Here is a 20,442-nt window from a genome sequence, read left to right on the forward strand (position 1 = left end):
ATGGACTTTCATTTGCATTGTCAAAGAACTTGGAAAGTTTGAGACACTGAATAATACAGAGAAATTGTGGAGTGATTAGGATTTCCTTCAGCAGTCTAAAGTCTCCCTCCCGCCCATGCCTTCCTCCTGTACTCTTCTTTTAACCTCTCCTCTTAACCGCTTCATCAAGAGAAACATGTGTGTGTGTGTGACCCCATGTAAAAGACTTAACAGAGCAGCTGCTGCAATGAAGGCACTATCCCCTCCCCCACAGTAGTCACAGAAGCACTTGTGTGGAGCGTGAGCACTCTCAGCGGTGGTTCCCATACCTGCATCCGACTGGGTGTGTAACATCACAGATACAGACGCCCCTTTCTTTCAAAGCCATGCAATGTCTTTTGTGGATTCTACCGACGCCTAGCTGCAGGAATCAAGTACATCCCATCTTTTAGAAGTTGGGATGAGAACTGTCTTTTTTTCCAGAGAATGTGGACAGTTCATTTCTGATCACTTACTCCCTGGCACAAATACAACCGTACATAATTATTTTTTTTGTTAATTTTTTTTAAATTGTATCAGCTGTTGAGTAAATATCTTTTACAGAGGTCTGAAGTTGTTAACAAAAAATGGTGAGGGGTTGTCACAGTGTGACTGCAAACCCAAACTAGCTGTCTGACATTCGAGGGATTAATCAACAACTGAGGCGCTATGCAGACAGCATGCAAACAGAACATTTTGTAATTTTGTGAGAGAAGATGACAAAAGCAGACTATAGGGAAATAAATAAATGAAAGGAAACAAGGAAGAGGTGACCATGCGAATGTGTTATTGCTCAAAGCAACCATTGTGTCATTGACATTCAGTATGAGGGTTATAAACAAATACATCACAAAGAGCAGGTGTGTCTGTGTATTTGCGTGTGGTCAAATTCAAATATAGGGGGGTTGAAGTGACCCAAGGCAATCAAATATGGATTGGATTTGCCTTTATTCGTCTCGCAGTGGAGAAATTTACATTTCACAGCAGCAAAGTTATGAAAGCCACCTGTATGTAAATGACCTCCAACCCCCATACATACACACACATTTGTGTAGTTCTATTCTTTTCCACTCACATACCTCTAGAGGCACAATGCAAGCTAATACTCTTGCTTTCAATATCAAAACCGGAGCTCCCTGTGTTGAACACACAGACGACATATTACATGTAGAGCCTCTCGGGCAGTGGTTCTTACTCTTTTTTGATGTACAGAACCCTCCAGTTTATGTACATTCACCGAACACTTCATGAGTGTAATGCATATATATATATACAGTAAAGTCTCGTTATATCGATATCGGATATATCGATAGTCCCGGTTATATCGATACTATTTCTATGCACGCACGGAGAAAATTACATGCAAACAGGGTCGGATATATCGATAGTCCCGGTTATATCGATATTTTCTCGGACTCCCTTGAATATCGATATAACAAGACTTTACTGTATATATATATATATATATATATAAATTGTTTTAATTGTACAATGTATTATCATGAACTACATTTCATACAGCACGAACAGGACTAGCAATTAATTAGATTTGATAATTTGCAGCCAGTGATGACGAAGTGGGTGTGTCAAAATTAACTAACATATTGACTCAAATGTGTCTTGACCTCCATGGCAGAGGCTTCGTCAAAACCCTGAAACTGATTCACCGAATGCCAAGGGTTTGATCAAATCTAGGTTAAGAGCTGCTCTTGGGTGCGTGTACTTCTAATGCTGTTTTAAATGATCGGGAGACAAAGGCAGAGACCGCCTGATGAAACAATCAAGAGCGAGGAGAAGCAAAATGGAATTTTAGACTACATTTATCACGGACAAAGATGAGTGCACACATACATTAAAAAATGGACTGCAGTGATTCAAGAATTATAGAATCATTTGAGATGTATAAAGAGCCCACAAAGAAGGAATGTGCTGAAAATTGAGAGAAAGGGGTCTGCAAGAATGTTTGCCAAGGAACATTCTTTTGTGTTTTGTGTTGAAAGGAATGACTTGAGAAATATATAACTTGAGTACACTATATTGTTTTGTATCAAGGAAAACATTTGGAGGAAATTTTGTGTGGAACCAACTCTTTATTTGCCAGTGGAGTTACATGTCGGTCAGGTAGTTTCTTGATAATGTATCCTTTCTGTACTAGCATTCTGAACAGATTTTCTAATACTTTTTTAAAGCAAGTCATCTATATCAGATAATTTATTTCTACTGTCTTTAATTTGTGAGGCTCTCTCTCTCAGACACACACGCACACACATAAACACGCGTGCGCGTACACACGCGCACGCACACAGACCACCAAAGTGTGGACTCCGAGTGCCCCCAACTGGCGTAAGTAGGAAATGACAAAATGAATCAGCGTTATTTTCCTCCGACCGTCACATATAAGAGTAAAACACAAACCTGTGTTGATGTCCAGAAGCTGACTCTTTTTGAGTTTCTCCTCCTTTTCCCTCTCAGCCTTTTCCCTGGCCAGCTTGGCCCTTTTGATCTTTTCTTCTGTCTCCTTCCTCTTCTGATTATCTTTCACTGCTTGCTATTGGAAGAAGAATGAAAAACTGACAGGAGATATTAAAATATCTCTTAAAGAAAAACAAAATAAATTTGGAAAGCCACAATATGTCACAATTGTTATATACAGTAAACTACACGGGTCAACCTCTTTCAACTTCATGTCAATATAAACGGGATAATAATAATAATAATAATCATCATCATACATTTTATTTCAAGCGCCTTTCAAAGCTCTCAGGGACACTTTACAGACACAGACAAGCATAGATACAATAATCAAATACAATTATGAATAGAAGACAATAAATAAAATACAATAATAAATAGAAACAAGACATAGAGCTCCACAGAAAACGCAATTTGAAATAGGTGGGTTTTGAGATGGGATTTGAAGGTGGGAAGAGTTCCTTGCTACATTGAATTCAATGAGGATTTTGAATGAACAAAAACTCACCTGAAACATATTCTTAAAGGTGTTGAGATCCCCAAAGAACTCCTCCACTGAAAGTTTTCTGGGGTCAAAGACAAAGTAGTCTCCCAGGTCGGTATATTGCTTCTCCATATTTTTATGCATTAGATCCAACTTCTCATACTGTTCACGAGCACTGCTTACAAAACTGTGAACACATTCAGTTAAGGAACACAGAATACATATCACAATCCCCTTTTTATTACACGCAAACAAATAGATTAACCGCCTGATTCATATGATCTGTATAGATAAGGATATCGACATCTTCTCCACGAATTGGTCCTTGTCATTTTGTGCAGGAGGGAAGGTTTCGATGTCTTTCTCCAAGTTCTTGATCTGGCGACCCATCATTTCGACATTCTTCTGAAGTGTCTCTGCAGAAACTATCAGGAGAAAAAAAGTTGTTTGTGTGTGTGTGTTTGTTTAAGGCTTATGGCTTTACTTTGTTGTTTGTTTCACATGATAAATGAAGTGAGTATAGCTCAGAACACTCTGACATCAAATTTACCTCTGCTGGCCTTCTCAACATGGATGAGCTCATCAGTAAAGCTCATGACTTCCGGATACTGCTCCATGCACACATCAGCAAGAAAGTGGAGCAGTGTCTGCTTCAGGTCAGCTGATTTGGTGTCCCGTAGCTGATTGGAGAAACATTTTGTTCATCGTTCATTAATAAAGTTGATATAAGCGGATATATTAATATTGATATCTATAAACTATTGGACGCCCCAGTTTTCAGTTATTTATTTGTTAAAAAGTTTCAATTATCCAATAAATATTGTTCCACTTCATGATTGTGTCCCACTTGTTGATTCTTGACAAAAAAATTACAATTCACATCTTTATGTTTGAAGCCTGAAATGTGGCGAAAGATTGCAGGATTCAAGGGGGGCGAATACTTTCGCAAGGCACAGTGTGTGTGGGTGTGTATGTGTGTGTGTGGTTGTGTGCGCGTATGCATGTATGTATATATATTCCTAGGGAACTGTATTCTTGCTCTGCATATTTGGGCCGTCAATGACAGCAATGTAGCACCCAGAAAATACAGAATATGGCGACCAAGCTCCGTTGGAAATGGGCTGATTTGTCTGCTGGGAATTTGTGTCAGCGAATATCAAATAGTTGTCTTGCTGCAACAAACAACGATTCACCATCGCGTTATTTATGCGTTTTCCTTCTAATTTCGCCATCACCATGGATCAACACGAAGTTTTCAGACCAAACAAAGTACCGCAAAATGCATTTTGTGTCGCTTTCTCGGTCAGGGGCGTTCCAAACGTGACGTCACGTGGGGATTGTCATCAACTCGAAAACAGGACTTCCTGAATATTCAGTGCGATCTTAAAACTTAAAATATAGCGATATGCGGTGGAATCTTTGTAAAATACGCTCAGTAGAAGTCACTTGAATTGATTTTACAAATTATGGACACAACTTGTCCAGAGGCGTCGGTTTTCCTTTAAATAAACATACAAATAACAGCATAAAAGCCATGGTCCGAGAAGAGGATATATTTTGAAGCAATCTAGTTTTGTGTTGAGCTTTTGTACACACTTATGATTTTTCTGTTCTTACCTTGCATAGGTATGATATGGAAAAACCAAAGGCCTTGCCATTGCGGGACCCTGCGTTCATATAATTGCCAACAAGGAGGATGATCTGCAGCAGCTTAGAGAAGGAGGTGCTTTTCCTGAGCTCCTCACAGGCAGCCGTCACAGACACCACATCCGGTTTAATGTTGTTCAACTGTTCCTCAAACTGTAGCTTAAACAGGATGGCCTGAAGCCGTGGGCCCAACCGCTTCACACTTGAGATCTGGGAAAAGAGATGAATGAACGGTGTGTATGGATTTGCATGAATGAGGGGGGTTTCCACCGTTGAACAAAACAATGTTTGTTTTGTTAGTTGGACTGTCACAGTGACAAAAAAAACATAAGCAATGCTCTGTATATAACTGCATGCCTCCTTACCACCACTCCGAACTGTTCAGCCTCAGCCAGGTCGTCATATTCATCTTTCATCTCTCCAAGGACACTAAGCTGCTCTGGTGCAGGCAGCTGCTTGATGATGTTCTACACACACACACACACACACACACACACACACACACACACACACACACACACACACACGCACGCACGCGCACACACACACACACACACACACACACACACACACACACACACACACACACACACACGCACGCACGCACGCACGCACGCACGCACACACACGCACACACACACACACACACACACACACACACACACACACACACACACACACACACACACACACACACACACACACACACACAATTAAAATAATTTCTTTTGAAAAACTTTAGGTATATGACGGAGAGCAGCTCTATATCAACAATAGGTTTTGTAAAATTGATTACATTCTGTCCAAAGTATTATTCATTCAAATACATCTGTGTAAGCTCTCAGTCGTACAGAAGTAGTCCATCGATGAAAAGGTTTCTTCAGCCGTCATCTGTACTTCTTTGAAGGTGTCGGACATTTCGCTTCTCATCCAAGAAACTTTAGTTTGCTGACGAAGTTTCTTGGATGAGAAGCGAAACGTCCGATACCTTCAAAGAAGTACAGATGACGGCTGAAGAAACCCTTTCATCGATATTCATTCAAATGTTAGAATTGTTGATATAACTCCTCTTAATCAGTTCACATTCAAATATGCATGCCTCATTAAGACTCCAAACAGTACATCTTACTTTCTACGCTAGAAAAGATACAACACATCCAAGTTACAACTTCAATTATTTTTAGATTTTTTTTGTTGTTAAAAAAGTAACATACATTGTTATAATAATAATAATAATAATAATAATAATAATAATAATAATAATAATAATAATAATAATAATAATAACATTATTTCTAAGCGCCTTTCAAAACACCCAAGGACACTTTACAGTCACAAATAACAATGGAACAATAAACACAAGAACAATAAAACTAAATAAAAAAAAACTAAATTAAAAAAAAATTATAAATGATAAATGTTTTGGTAATAATACAGAAATGTAAACACAAAATAAGTTTAGAAATCATAGTGGAATGTGTACCTGAACCATAGATTCTGTGAGGACCTTCTCATTAACTTCCAGGATACAGTTTTTGATTTCTTCATATGGAAGACGGAAGGATCCGAGAAAAATGGCTGCATGTATACACACAAAAAAGTGAAATATATTTATGTAGTGGAAGATTTTCAAGAATGAAACACTGGTATAATGTTGTTATGGAGTGCATGTGCGCACATGCCTCGTTTTAAACAAACCGTTGTTTACACTTACACAGGTTTTGTGAGGTCTTTGAATCAAGAACCTTCAGCTCCTTGACTTTCTTTTTCTGCACCTGCTTCTTTTCATCTGCACCCTCTGGTTCCTTTTTGGCTGGGATGATGACAAAGAAGAAAAATCAGTGATTTAGTCATTTGAAGGACCTTGTTTGAAACACAATGTCCTCCCATGTTAAAAGTTGGAGGCAAAGCAAGTAATAACAGGGAAACGAGCAAGGCGATGATAATAAACTCTGCTCTAGCTCACCTCAAAGGTGTTTTATGCCATTGAAGTAACAGTTGTAAAGCCTGCTCATACCAAAACTCATACAAGGATACCTTATGGACTTTTATTTATATATTTGGAAGTTAATATTTGGATGACAAGGTAGAAAAAAGAAATTGTCAAAGTGTTCCAAGAAGTGGAGGAGCTAACTACAACAGATAAGTTCAACGAGAAACTCAGGGGCCCTGCTTTCCAAATATGTATTTATTTTTTTCCCCACAATGTATATCATTGACATTGCTGTTTAGTCAAAGATTAATGAAAAAACAATATTTCCTGAGGGAACACACATCAACACATTGACTGTGAAAATAACGGGCTTTGATAAAAACAACAGGCTGCTAATATTTAGATATCATAGTCATGTTTTGCTGCTTTACCAATGTATATTGCTGACGACTACAGCCCCTTGAAAGACACAGTTCTAATGGTTCAGTTTGTTCCCTAAAGCTCATACCCTTTTGGTAACAGCATGTCTACCTATGACTAGTGACGGTGAGCGCGGGGTTTGGTGTTGTTACGTCAAAATTCATATTTAAATTCAGTTGAGACGGTGTAGTGTGAAGCAAAAAACAGTTGATATAGGGCCAAATATATTTGGATAGTAGCTTCCCTTAATAAATAAAATCATCTATAATTTTTAATTTATGATGTTGCCTTTGAGAGATTAAAGTTGGTTATGTGATATGAAAAGTCCAAAAGTGAACTACGTATATGAAAAAAGTAAGAAATAAGGATTGGGATTTTTTCATGACAGACACAAATGTTTAACACAACTGTACTTATAGATTAGAGTTTGACTGATGTCACACATACATTCAATACTCATTCCAGATAAACACAACCTGAATTAATCTGAACCATCACCACTGAATTGAGGAAACTGACATTTGTGTGTGAGACCATGCTCTGAGATGAAAATAAGGGATACTAAGTCTCTAAAGCTTGGAAAATGTGTTTGGACGTTTTTAGTTAGGAGGGCTTTTGCAATGGGCTTGCAGATACAGTGCATTTTATGAGACACTCACACTTGACAAATATGTTTGTTTTAATGGGCTTGGACAAGCTCATAATTGTGACAAGGGATGTGTCATTTTGGATCGAGCGGACAAGAATCAGACATGAAAAAAACAAGTACTTTTGATTTGTGCACATTCCAGGTCAAAACTGGACAGAGGCAAGGTCAATTTAATTTAAGGGTCAGGGGCGAACTATGTGTCACTCTATTCTGGTTGACCTATAATCTCAAACAATCCAGTTATTCTGAGAGGATACATTTTCATCATCATGAGGTTAATGTGTGAAAGATGACAAGGAAGCATGTGCGTGTATGCATGTGTTAGTGTGTGCTCCATCAAGTACTGTCTGTCTGTTCACTAGCCAATGACAACAGAGAGAGAGGTGGTGACATCACAACCGATTCATGAAATGGGGGCGAGGAGTAATACAATTTGTAAAATGGCTGCCTTGTGGTTTCCACATGCCCAGTCGGCTTCCATTTGTAAGCCGATAGCACCCCTAGTGGCTGCTATGGAGTGCTACACGACGTTCACTGTAGGGGAGGGGGTAGGCTGATGATAAACATGCTTATTCCAGCGCATAGGCTATCTATTTTTATTTTTTTTTAGAAAATTAGATAATTCATTTTCCACATGGAGCAGAAATACTTGACTGAAAATAAGAATTAAAAGAGAATGTTTAACATGAGTCCCCCCTCCCACATTCTCCTTGAGTTCGCCCAATAGATGCGTGGCATTGAGTGATGGCGAGGAAAATATGGGAGTTTGGGGGTTGTGTGCGCGCAGTTGTGCGCGCGTGTGGGCGCGTGCGTTCGCGGGGTCACGCAAGTATGTGTCACAAAAGACACAAGTTTATTCTTTTTTTTGCCTACTACTTTTGATTAGAACTAAAAATGGAGACAAGAACGGGGAGAGGCCGGGTGGACAAGATCACGAGGAGGCAAGTCATGCAGAGGTTTCTCTCAATGAGAGACAGAGAGAGAGAGACAGAGACAGACAGAGAGAGAGAGAGAGAGAGAGAGAGAGAGAGAGAGAGAGAGAGAGAGAGAGAGAGAGAGAGAGAGAGAGAGAGAGAGAGAGAGAGAGAGAGAGAGAGAGAGAAAATACAAAGCGGAGTCTGTTGGTCAGTCAGCAGCCCAGTCCCCCCCCCCCACCTTCTCTTCTCTTTCTGTATCCTTAAAAGGAAAAAAAGTGCGGTGGAAGATCACCAGGCTTTGTGTGAACAATATGAAAAAAGTTTTTGCGGCTTCTCCCCTTTTTTCTTTCATTCTATATCTATTCATCCTTACATCACTGTTGTCTGGAGTTTATTTTTAACCTGCTAAAAGCTTTCAGATGATACTCTACTGAATGCAACACAACGTTGTTTTGTATGAGCTCCCGGGAGGCAGAATGGGGCGAAAAATACACATACAAATACACAAACACAAACACACACGGGCGCACACTTATATAACTAATTTTTCCATTCCTGAAAACGTTCCAGGCCAGGATTGTCGTAACTGGGACGGGGGAGGGGGTTTTAAGTTTCAATGAGTGTGTGCGTGTCTTGTTGGAAAAATTTGCTCAGGAAAAGAACACGACACAAAGACTTCCCCCCCTTTTCTTTAGGAGAACACGGGGGAAACTTGTGCGTTTGAGTGAAAAACTTTACATCAAGGAAAGGAAAAAAGAGCATAAAGTTCTTTGTATAAAGTAAACAAGAGGCCAGACGTGTGGCAGTCAGGGGAACAGCTGTTGTCTTGGTCCCTTTAAGCTTTAAATGTCCAACATGCTGCCACTCTCCATAGAAATGAGTATACACGTGTTACATTTTAAGTGTGTTTGACAGGGGGAGAATAAGGGGGTTTCCACAGTAACTGTGAGACTCAAAGAGTCTCTTCATCCTGTTTTTCACAGTGAAAGGAAACGGTTATTGTGTGTGCGTGTGTGTGTGGAAGGGCGGGGGGGGGGGGGGGGGGGGGGGGGGGGGGCGCTGGCGCGTGATTGTGTGAAAAGGACCAGATGGCAGGGTGGGGCAGAGCGGAGGGGTTGCGAGGCAGGATGTGGGCGGGCTCGGATGCGGGGGGAAGGTTTATGGGAGGGGCTAAGACCTTGCTCCCTTGCGCTCCCCTGGCGCATGTTAAACGCAACTGCAGTTAAGAGTTTAGGTGCAAGAACTTTGTTTTATTCAAAATAAACGATATCCACCTATCGAAATTAATTAAATTGAATACAAATGGCTTACTGTACACACCTTTAGTTTAATATAGGCGTATTTACCCGTTGATGATTATATTTGGTTTGTTGGAGCTACACAATTGACACACCACATTTTATCAATTTTTCAGATTTTCTTTTACATTTTTTAAAAAAATATTATAATAAAAGTATTTTGCACAACTATCCAGGTTCTGGCAATATACATATACATCGTGTTTCATCGTATGATTGTAATCACGTATTAAGCAGTTTGATGAAATACTAACATTTCCTGTTTTTTTTTTGGTATGAATTGGATTGGATTGGATTGGATATGCCTTTATTAGTCTCACAGTGGAGAAATTTACATTTCACAGCAGCAAAGTGATGAAAGGAATGAAAGTAGAAAAACGAAATACATGAGCTGCTGGAAAGGCAGCCACTCTCGCGGCGCCGTCTTGAAGTCAAAAGAACAAAAAAAAACTAAATAACAAATAATATGACAGCATAGAGACAATATGACAAAACAAAGACACAGAGAGACATTCATTCTTCAGGACTTGCTGTACCCTCTTTGTGATGACATGAAACAAATAAATAAAAAAAATATTTTTTACATTTGTAATTAACGCTTAAAGAAGGAAAGACAAAGTATACATTTGAATTGTATCGTAATTGAATTTGGTTTTATTTCGAAAAAATACAATTTAATTGGCTGAGTAGGAGCATGTTACAAAATTATGTTTTGAATGAGTAATCAGCATTTTTGATTTTCGGGTGTGCTATAAGTACACATTTTACGTCTTTTTTATTTAAGTGTTTAACGTGCATTTCTTTAACACAAAAATAAATAGAGGATGCAAAAAGTGAGCATCAGTGAGCAAGTGGCTGTTTATCAGTGGAGTCACAGTGCCCTCCAGTGGACATATTTGTGTACTCCCAGTAGATGCTGCAACTCTTGTCAGCCCTCTCGCACACGACACTGTTTATTACCCAATTTATTACCCAAATCTTCCATCACTGATGTTGCAAGTGAGCAAAAAGAGAAGGATAAAAGGCTACTGGTGCAGTAAAAAAAGAGGTAGACAAGAGAGGGAAGCATTTAGAACGGATAATTATAGAGAGCACAGAATTGGATACTGTGCGCGTGTTGTTCTCTCAGGGCTGTTGTGACCTCTCTCGGCTCTTCTGGGCATGAAGGTCCTCAGAAATGACACACACAACATAATTACTGATCACACATACACACAAGCACACGCACACACACATACACACGAAATACGCTGTCTGCATTGCTGATAAGGATTTGATGTACCAATGCACCACCTTGAACTCAAAATTCACACTTGCTGAAACCACACCAAAAGCACATAAACCCCAATTCGACGCGCGCACGGACACACACACACACACACACACACACACACACACACACACACACACACACACACACACACACACACACACACACACACACACACACACACACACACACACACACACACACATACACGCGCAAATACACACGCTCACACACACACACACACACGCGTAGGATTGAGGTGAGCTGCAAGGGTGTCCTTTAAATTAAATCAGCCAGTCTCATTGGGAAAGTGGAAAAAAGATTTACTACAGCAATTACACCAGCTAATTACAAGGAGGGAAGACAGAGAGAACAGAGGAAAAGGATGGAGCACTGGTGTGCAAAGAGGGGAAGGAAATCAAATCAGGGAAAAGGAGTAAAATAAAGAAGGGAGGGGGGAGCAGATCCAGAAAACTTAGTGAAAAGGACAAAGATGATGAGGAAGTGACCTTGAGTGATTTACAGCAGCCAGGCCACCAAAGAAGTAAACACAAAAACACACTCACCACACCACATTTCACCTTGTCTGACTTTGACTGTGAGTGGGTGAGTGCCAAACAAAATGGCTCATGAAGAGGGGAAAGATGTCGGGCCACAATAGCAATGTTATTGCACCTGAAATTCTGTGTGGCACTTAGGTTTTCTATTTTTAACAAGTATATATTCCCTTGATTCATGGCCTGTCAGAGCAGGGTGCTCCCTCTAGCGGGATGAGAGTGCATTGCAATAGAAGCTTGGTACCTGTATATGTTAATGATTTATCCCTATGACTATAGTGTGCATCATAATGTGGTTGCCAAATCACACTGTGAGCTCCTTTCGATGTTGATAACTGAATTCTGATAACAATGAGAGGCAATGAGATCTCAGAAGAAGTACCATCTTACACCTATGCATATTCATTTACAAGTGCACCGTGGCGGAACTCATAACCTTCAAACTGAGGAAATTTTTAAATTAAAGTTGACTTGGAAAACATATATACATCATTGGGATAAATTTTCCCTGAACAAAAAAGGATTAGGTGTTCTGCTCCTGTCAGCTGTCAAATTATTATATAACCACAAGGAAAAGAGACCAGAGCATGGAGAGGCATAAAAAATATCCCACTACTCCAATGCAAGGAGTTTTGATTTATGTTAAGCAAATGAGATGAAAGTAAGATGGAGAAAAGTGGACGTCATCAATGTCATGCCATGGAGGACAGTTAAAAACCCGTTGTCGAGCGGAGCGGACATGCTCATCCTCAGCTTATCCCTCACTTTCTGTTCTCTCGTCTCCAGCCATCCATCCTGTTAACCGTCTTTATCTCTGCTTCAGTGATTCGGACAAAGAAAAGCAGTCACTCATTTGCTACCTCGTCTCTCAATCCCTCCACTTATTCTCTCCAGGCAAAAGCTTCCAGGCCTGATTAGTAATTGTGACTTGACCACATAGAGGAAGCATTGGCACTCATGCACAAACACACACTTGAGCATATACACACATAAAAATGTTGGAAGTCAAAGCGTGTGTGTATGTGCCCGTGAAAAAGATGACAACAAGGGCCAGATTTACTTAGTCTAATTAAACCTTGAGCGAGCCCCCAAGAAACCCGTGGGACTGAAGAAGTGGAATTATGCCCTTCATAATGTCAGCTGTAGCTTGCAGGAAAAACACACAGACACTGGGGAAAAAGTTGATGTGTACGCAGGCATACAGATCAGGCTGATTTCCTCTGCCCACTGTGATGTTTTTCTTCCAGGCAACATTGTTAACATGGACATGCCGAGTAAAAAATGAAAAAGAAACACCGGGAGAAAAGAAAGTAATGAGAAGCGTAAGACCAGGGATGGAGATGATGTACTAGACCAGGGGTCGGGAACCTTTTTGACTAAGAGAGCCATAAAAGTAAAATATTTAGAAATGGCTTTCAGTGAGAGCTACAACACGCACGCACGCGCACACACACACACACACACACACACACACACACACACACACACACACACACACACACACACACACACACACACACACACACACACACACACACACACACACACACACACACACATGCACGCACGCACGCACGCACGCACGCACGCACACGGCCACTTTTCAACAAAATGTCAGAATGTATTATTTAAAATAACTTTGTGATAGTACTCACCGTTAACATGAATGGTTTTCCATTGCTCATTATTGGTAAAAATCCAGCCAAACGATCGGAATGAAAGTCAACTTGCGGGCTCCATACGCGAAGTTACTGCTAGCTAGCCTGCACGCGGCTCATTAGCTTCCACACTTGCTATGCAACATACTTCTCACAGAAGTATGTTGATGCTAACGTTAACATGGGGCTTGTTAAAATGTCACTGACATTCGACTGTTTCATCGATGGTATTGTTTCACTGCAAATTAGAATCAGAACTTTTCTCTACACAAAGGCGAATCCTCGGTGTATTCAAGCTGAAGTGTACTTTGTTTTTACTCGTGTGGCTCATTTAAAGGGCCGTTTACCTGTTTCGACTGACGGCCAGTATCATCCAATCAAAATTGGGCTTTCCGCCAACTGCAGTACCAAGAGAAAATGAACAGAAAAAAGCGAGAATGTGTCTGTGTAAGCTCTCAGTCGTACAGGAGTGGTCCATCGATGAGAAGGTTTCTTCAGCCGTCATCTGTACTTCTTTGAATCCAAGAGGCTTCGTCAGCGAACTGTTCGCTGACGAAGCCTCTTGGATAGGAGGCGAAACGTCCGACACCTTCAAAAAAAGTACAGATGACGGCTGAAGAAACCTTCTCATCGAAAGCGAGAATATGTATATAGATTTATCGGCGAGCCATATGCAATCATCAAAACAGCCATATATTGCTCGCGAGCCATAGGTTCCCGACCCCTGTACTAGACAGTTAAGAATTTGTGAGGGAAAGATATTGTGAGAAGATTCAAGAGTAAAAAATGTGCAGAGCCAAGGAAAAAGACAAGGTCAATAAAGCAGGACGAGATAGCTTGTTGTGAATGGGATTTACCCACAGAGGAGAGATGTACTCAATTCGGTATAACAGTTCTTTCCATGAACTACATAACAGTGTCTTTTATGTATTACATTAAATAAAACAATAGAAATGATCTGAATCTTGAATCACGATTACACAGATTTCAATGAATGCCTTATTTCCATTGGTGAAGGGAAACTTCATTGCCACCGGGAAACTTCCGCAGGTGTTTGAACTACATCAATAATGCTGGATCATAGCCAAACTAAGTAGCTAGAGGGGCTGATACACACGATCTGACAACTTCCATCTCGATGCGGTAACCTGGGGAAAAATGTCTCTCATCAAAGTCTATCTGGTGTGCTGCAGGGTTTCCAGGTTGTGAAATCAGTTTCACCTCGCACCCAAGAGGTGTTGGGCGGGGGGAGCACCAAGTCCCAAAATAAATTAAAGAGGATGGAATATTTAAAGAGGGAGACAAAAATGCAAATCCTCTCTGAGAACATCTGTCTGTTGCCCTCTCTCAGGAATCTGCTGTGCTCTGGCCTGACTAAAAAGACAAACGTGCATGCACAAACAAGGCACAAACAAAAGCACATAATACAAGTATAGTGCCACTTAGCAGTTTTTTTGACGACGATACTAGTTCAGCGTGTTCTACCGGAAACAAATTCCTTGTGTGTTCTACATACTTGGCAATAAAGATGATTCTGATTCTACACACCTAGTCCCTCGTGTCCTTTGCGAACCATTGAAGAACATGCTGCAAATGAGACAGCTATGTGAGTCTAGGCAAATGAAAGCAATCAAATAACACACAATATGGCTCGCAGAGTGGCGAGTGCATCTATCTATGTGCTGGCACATGACTGATTCAAATGGGTGCCTGCGCAAGTGCACGCGCAAAAACGCACGCACGCACGCACACGCACACATACACAATGCCAACAAGACTCCGCACAGTCAAATCCAAATCTGGCCATAGTTTGCCCTTTGCCATGAAGAAACTATTAAGGAAAAACAAAAACAAAACAAAACATATATTTCTGCATTCCGCTAAATTCACAGTCCAAATCATTACCATTAAACTGCTTTAAAGTAAATAAACTAAACTAAAAAGTTGATAGTAAGCTACTTAATTTATCCATGGGAGCGAACAAATGTTTTTGGATGAACTGGAACACATTTTTATTAAAAGCACATACATGAATTAATGTATCATTGGAGAATAACATACAGTTACACAATAATTAGTATAATTGAAACAAATTATAGCCATTACATCATAACAAAACAAAAAAACGGACATTAAATCAGCCAAGACTAAGATGTACTTTTCACTCAGTGGATTGCATTTTTTTCCAGAAGTAGGACAAATATAAAACAATATAAAAACTAGTGCTGTCAGGACATTAAAAAATGTGTGCAGGCAACCGTTTCAGGGTCTACTGCCCGAAGAAAGCTAGGATAGGCTCCTATACCCCCCATGACTCAAGTGAGGATAAGGAGGTCCGGACAATGAATAAATTAGTGTTTGTTTTGGTAAATCTCGAAAGAATTACACAATAAAAATAAAACATACCGGTAACATCAGATCCTTTTGAAGCGCTTTGGTTCGCTTATCAAAAACAGTAACAACATTTTTCTGCGCACTGAATATTTAAAAGTCAACACTGAACTTGCTTTAGATAATAAACAATGAATAAACAGACAATTGAACCACAGTGCTGTAAGTTAGTACAGATACAACACTGTTCATCGTGACAAAATAAGAGTGTTGAAATAAACATCAATCATTCCCAGTAGTCGACAGATGGCACAAATATGCCTTGAACTTGGGGTGTTCTCAAGTTTAGTTTGCCGAAGAGCTTTGCTACGGCTAAATTGCTCATGCCTTTGCTGCTAACATTAGCTGTGGATTCACTCGTGACTGGGTGCTTTGCATTCAAGTGGGATGCTAAATTCATGCTGCTTTGGTGGGAAGCAAACCCCTTACAAAATAGGTGCAGCAGTCTCCCTTCATCAATTGGGTTGTCAGGGTGTTTTTGGAATGTAAATATTCCATTCAATGTGCCGAGAACTCTCACATGCTCACCGATGCTTACAAAGCCCGCCCAACTAATGGTAGCCTATCAGATTTGGCAAAACAAGCCCAACATAATGGCAGCTAATCAATGTTCCCTTCAGGTTGTGACTCGAGTTGTTCCCCCACTTTTCAACAACTTCAAGAAAGGAAGCCAACCTGTCAAAAGGGCTATTAGAAAAGGCAACCAACAGACAGAAATAATAAAGGCAGAGATAAAAACACACACCGGTGAGAGTTGTGGCAGGGTAATATGGCCACTTCACCAAGACAACAGGCCTGCCCTAAGCACCCAACAGTTCTGACTCTCTCATACTCAAGGGTGTTAAACATGGTGTCATGTGTTCAAGATGTGGATGACATCAAGATGCTTGTAACGACAGAGCTGTGGAGAAAAAGTGTGTCAGACACCATAGGGAAAACTTAATAGCAGAATTACTTTTAAAAAATATGTCGTTTGTGACACCAGTCCTGGGACTTTCTAAAAAACATTCATTTTATTGTACAGTACGTCTGTGTAAGCTCTCAGTCGTTCAGGAGTGGTCCATCGATGAAAAGGTTTCTTTGAAGGTGTCGGACGTTTCGCTTCTTATCCAAGAAACTTCGTCAGCAAACTAAAGTCTTACCGGTAGTTTAGGCCCTATATATATATATATATATATATATATATATATATATATATATATATATATATATATATATATATATATATATATATATATATCCATATCCCTACTGTCCAGACATGGTGGTGCCAGACTCTGCTATGATAGGTCCCTGCTCTCAGGTTAGGGGGAGCAGAGGACTACTCCCTGCAGCTGCTCCACTGATTGTTCCTGTCGTTCAGACTAACGACTGGCCTGATTGCCCCACTTCGACCGGTATCACCTCATCAGTATTACTAATCCTATGTTGTCTAAGCAGGCTATTGTATGAACGATCCAAATTGAATCTCACCCCACCAAACTGGTTTAATGAAGGACTTAGTTGTTTTATGAAAATCGCTTCTTTTACTCCCCTTTCAAACCATCTATGTTCTTTCGCTAAGATTTTAACCTCATTGACATCAAATGAGTGGTTGCTAGCTTTTAGGTGCATATGTACTGCCGATTGAGGCCCACTAGTATTATCCCTGCGATGTTGATTAAGTCTAAACTACCTAGTCTAAACTAAGTTTTTTGGATAGGAAACGAAACGTCCGACACCTTCAAAGACGTACAGATGATGGCTGAAGAAACCTTTTCATCGATTGTACAGTACGGTACTGTTGATGACGAACAAAATGCCAGTAAAATTAACATTTCACACATCCGAGTCTTATTGTTTTTAATTTATCCCCACAAATTTTCAGCCTTCTACCAGAAGAATAATTTATTTATTACACCTGTTGTGTACACTTCATACTTATGAGCAAGCATGTGAGGGTATGACAAGCTTGGTATCGCTCTGCTGACTGTCTTGTCTTTTCTCATGGCTCACTGAGTACGTCAGCCTGCATTGGCCCTCGGTCAGCAGCTAGTGAGAGATGGCAGAGCCATTAAAATTTAACTCACTCTCTCTCCACTCACTGACGAGAGACTGAACGAGAGACCGCACAAGCAAATGGCAAGCAGCCAAACAAAGATACACTAGCATGTATGACATCACAGATATGCGCACACACACACAAGCAGACAAACCAACTTATTCCCTCTGAGTCAGTCAGATGCGATTGTCAGAGATGGGAAGCGACGGAGCAAAAGCTCCAATACAGATGGAAAGTAAAGAACAAGATGGAACAGATTACCACTCGGAAAGCTGCACACATCTGATGCATGGGCGGCCATGGAAATGAGTGACATCAATTCAGCAGTGGAAATGGAGACTTGTCAGTGGGACTCATCGCACATCACCTTATTCCACCCCCTCCCCTAACCCTACCTCTCACTGCCAGACTATAAAGCCACACTTTCAATAACTAGAAGCCATCAGAGTCGGCTTCTTACGTCTCCATAACCAACCATTTTTTTGCTCCCCTTTCTAAATCCACCCTCCTCTCATTGAATACTTTTTGACACGTCACTTTTTCATTTGTTGGTGCCTTCATGCGATGTCTGTCTGCATCTCTCTCATGCTGTTGCTCTCATGTCCTTGCCCAATGAAGCGGCGGAAAGCAGGCGGCGCGTGGAGGCCGATGGGTTCCTGATTAAGAATCGAGGTGCAACATAGCAACAGTTAACAAGAATGCACGTTTGCATTAGTTAGCATTCGCAAGGTCCTTTGCATTCAAAATACTCCTGCCCACGTCTTCATCATACCGTTCCAGACCGGAGCCTTGCTACTTTAATTATTAATCTAAACCCAATTATAAGATCAAGAAGACTCCTTAAATTTCATCCCCACCCAACATAAATAATCAGCATGCCCAGACACTCTTTTCAGTCCTCTAGGCCAACAATTTGAATTTCACACACGCACACACACCTAATCAGAGGTAGAGGCAGGTTACAGTCATTTAATCATCAAGTGTTTGCACAACTGTGTTTCAGACAAGACTGAGAACCAATCACATACACATGCCCGCGCACACAAATCTTAAGCTATACATACAGGGTCACAAAATAAACCATGCCCATAATATTGCTGAGATTGCTGAGATGAACCCATTACCATCATAACAGTACAAAAATACAGAGAGGTGGAAAGAAGGTAGCTATTTCTTGTGTCTGTGCGTATATTCTCGCAAAGCTGACTTTGTGCTGCCTGGAGTGGTGATTGGGAACCTTTACAAATGTCCTTCTCTTTTTTAGCCCACCGTTCATGTCAAATTGACTTGCCAGCCTCACCACCATGTTTGTACCTCCCCACTCTAGCGCTCCTTTTCCCCTTGGCTAAACTCTGAGCAAGATTATGTTTCTGACATGAGTGAGGGCTAGACCAAAAGGAAGAGGAATGGGAGGACTGAGGATGGGGACACAGCAAATAATTGACTTGAGGAACAAACAACTGGCAACGGGTTTTGTACCATATAGGGTGGCATGAGGCGGGGCGGGGGGCATTAGCCCTTAATCCACATCCAGCATACACAAATGTAATAGATAGATACTGTACGCATATGTTCAAAAAGGAAACTTGGCAAGGTGGAATAAAAGTAAAGTACACCGGTCCCTATCATCTTTTCTGTAGTCGAGCATGCAGACCGTGCACTGGCTGACTCATGTCCTCAGACGAATGGCATTTGCCTCTTTTTTTCATCTTTCTTCTCCCACACTGTTGCTGTGGTGATAAAATTATCATTTCTTTCCTTTTGTCTTTCCTTCAACGGGTGGATAGGAGGTGAGGACCACAGGGACACAAGAAAGGAGTGGGAGCGCATGAAAAGGTATGGCGAAAAGGCATGATGAGGAAAAGGGGGAGAAATGAGGCAACAGACTAAAGACAGAAAATGTGAGCAAGCATTTGACCGACAGGTGAAGAAAGGGAGATAAAAGCAAAATGCAGGGAGTGAAAGAAGGACACACACACGCAGAAAATTTAAATGAAAAAAAAAACTGACCTTTAAAAATACAAACTAAAAGGAAAAAAATGCTGTGAATTGAAAGAGGTGGAGTTGAGATTGTGGGGGGCAGACTGAATTAGATTATGCTGAATCGAATACAGAAAAAAGTAAAAGGAAATGGGAAAGAAGAGTCATTATTGGAAAGGAGTTCTTCATGGGAGAGAGCAAGTGAGGAGGTCAGAAGAGAGTCAGAGAGACAGCCGACCTAAACAGACAGAAAGAATCTTAATCAGACATCTGAAGAAGGGAATAATAAGGCTATCTGACAGCAAATGTCAACTCAGGGAGGGGAAGGAAATGAAGTCAGAGAACAGAGGGAGGGAGGGGTGGGTAAGTGGGCAGAATGGAAATGGAAGGAGACAGGAGACACCATCCACCAGGAGCAAGACAATATTTCAGTTGATCAGATGGAACAAACCGCCTGAAAATATTATTCCCTAGATCCCACCAGCCTCAGGTTACACAGGTGGATCATTATAAAAGAATGCAGACCAATGTGCATGTACACCATAACATTAAAGGACAACAACCAACATCTCCGGACAAGTTGTGTCCATAATTTGTAAAATGGCTTCAAATGACTTCTACTGAGCGTATTTTACAAAGATTCCACCGCATATAGCTATATTTTACGTTTTAAGACTTGCGCTGAATATTCCGGAAGTCTTGTTTTT

The 20,442-nt window shown here is 40.7% G+C and overlaps 1 protein-coding gene across 1 annotated transcript in view; it reads right to left on the minus strand.

Moving 5' to 3' along the window:
• diaph1 (diaphanous related formin 1) overlaps positions 1-20,442 on the minus strand; it is a 101,221-nt gene that overhangs the window by 15,890 nt on the left and 64,889 nt on the right. The window contains exons 18-25 of the mRNA XM_089023804.1: positions 6,336-6,434; positions 6,105-6,199; positions 4,987-5,088; positions 4,592-4,831; positions 3,525-3,654; positions 3,274-3,399; positions 2,999-3,162; positions 2,434-2,566 (exon numbers count right to left, since the gene is read on the minus strand). Coding sequence (XP_088879930.1) covers positions 2,434-2,566; positions 2,999-3,162; positions 3,274-3,399; positions 3,525-3,654; positions 4,592-4,831; positions 4,987-5,088; positions 6,105-6,199; positions 6,336-6,434 — 1,089 coding nt within the window. The remainder of the gene's footprint in view (positions 1-2,433; positions 2,567-2,998; positions 3,163-3,273; positions 3,400-3,524; positions 3,655-4,591; positions 4,832-4,986; positions 5,089-6,104; positions 6,200-6,335; positions 6,435-20,442) is intronic.

The sequence above is a fragment of the Hippocampus bargibanti genome, linkage group LG02 (genome assembly GCF_051943395.1).
Source record: "Hippocampus bargibanti isolate YZ-2025 linkage group LG02, ASM5194339v1, whole genome shotgun sequence".
Classification (NCBI taxonomy): Eukaryota; Metazoa; Chordata; class Actinopteri; order Syngnathiformes; family Syngnathidae; genus Hippocampus; species Hippocampus bargibanti.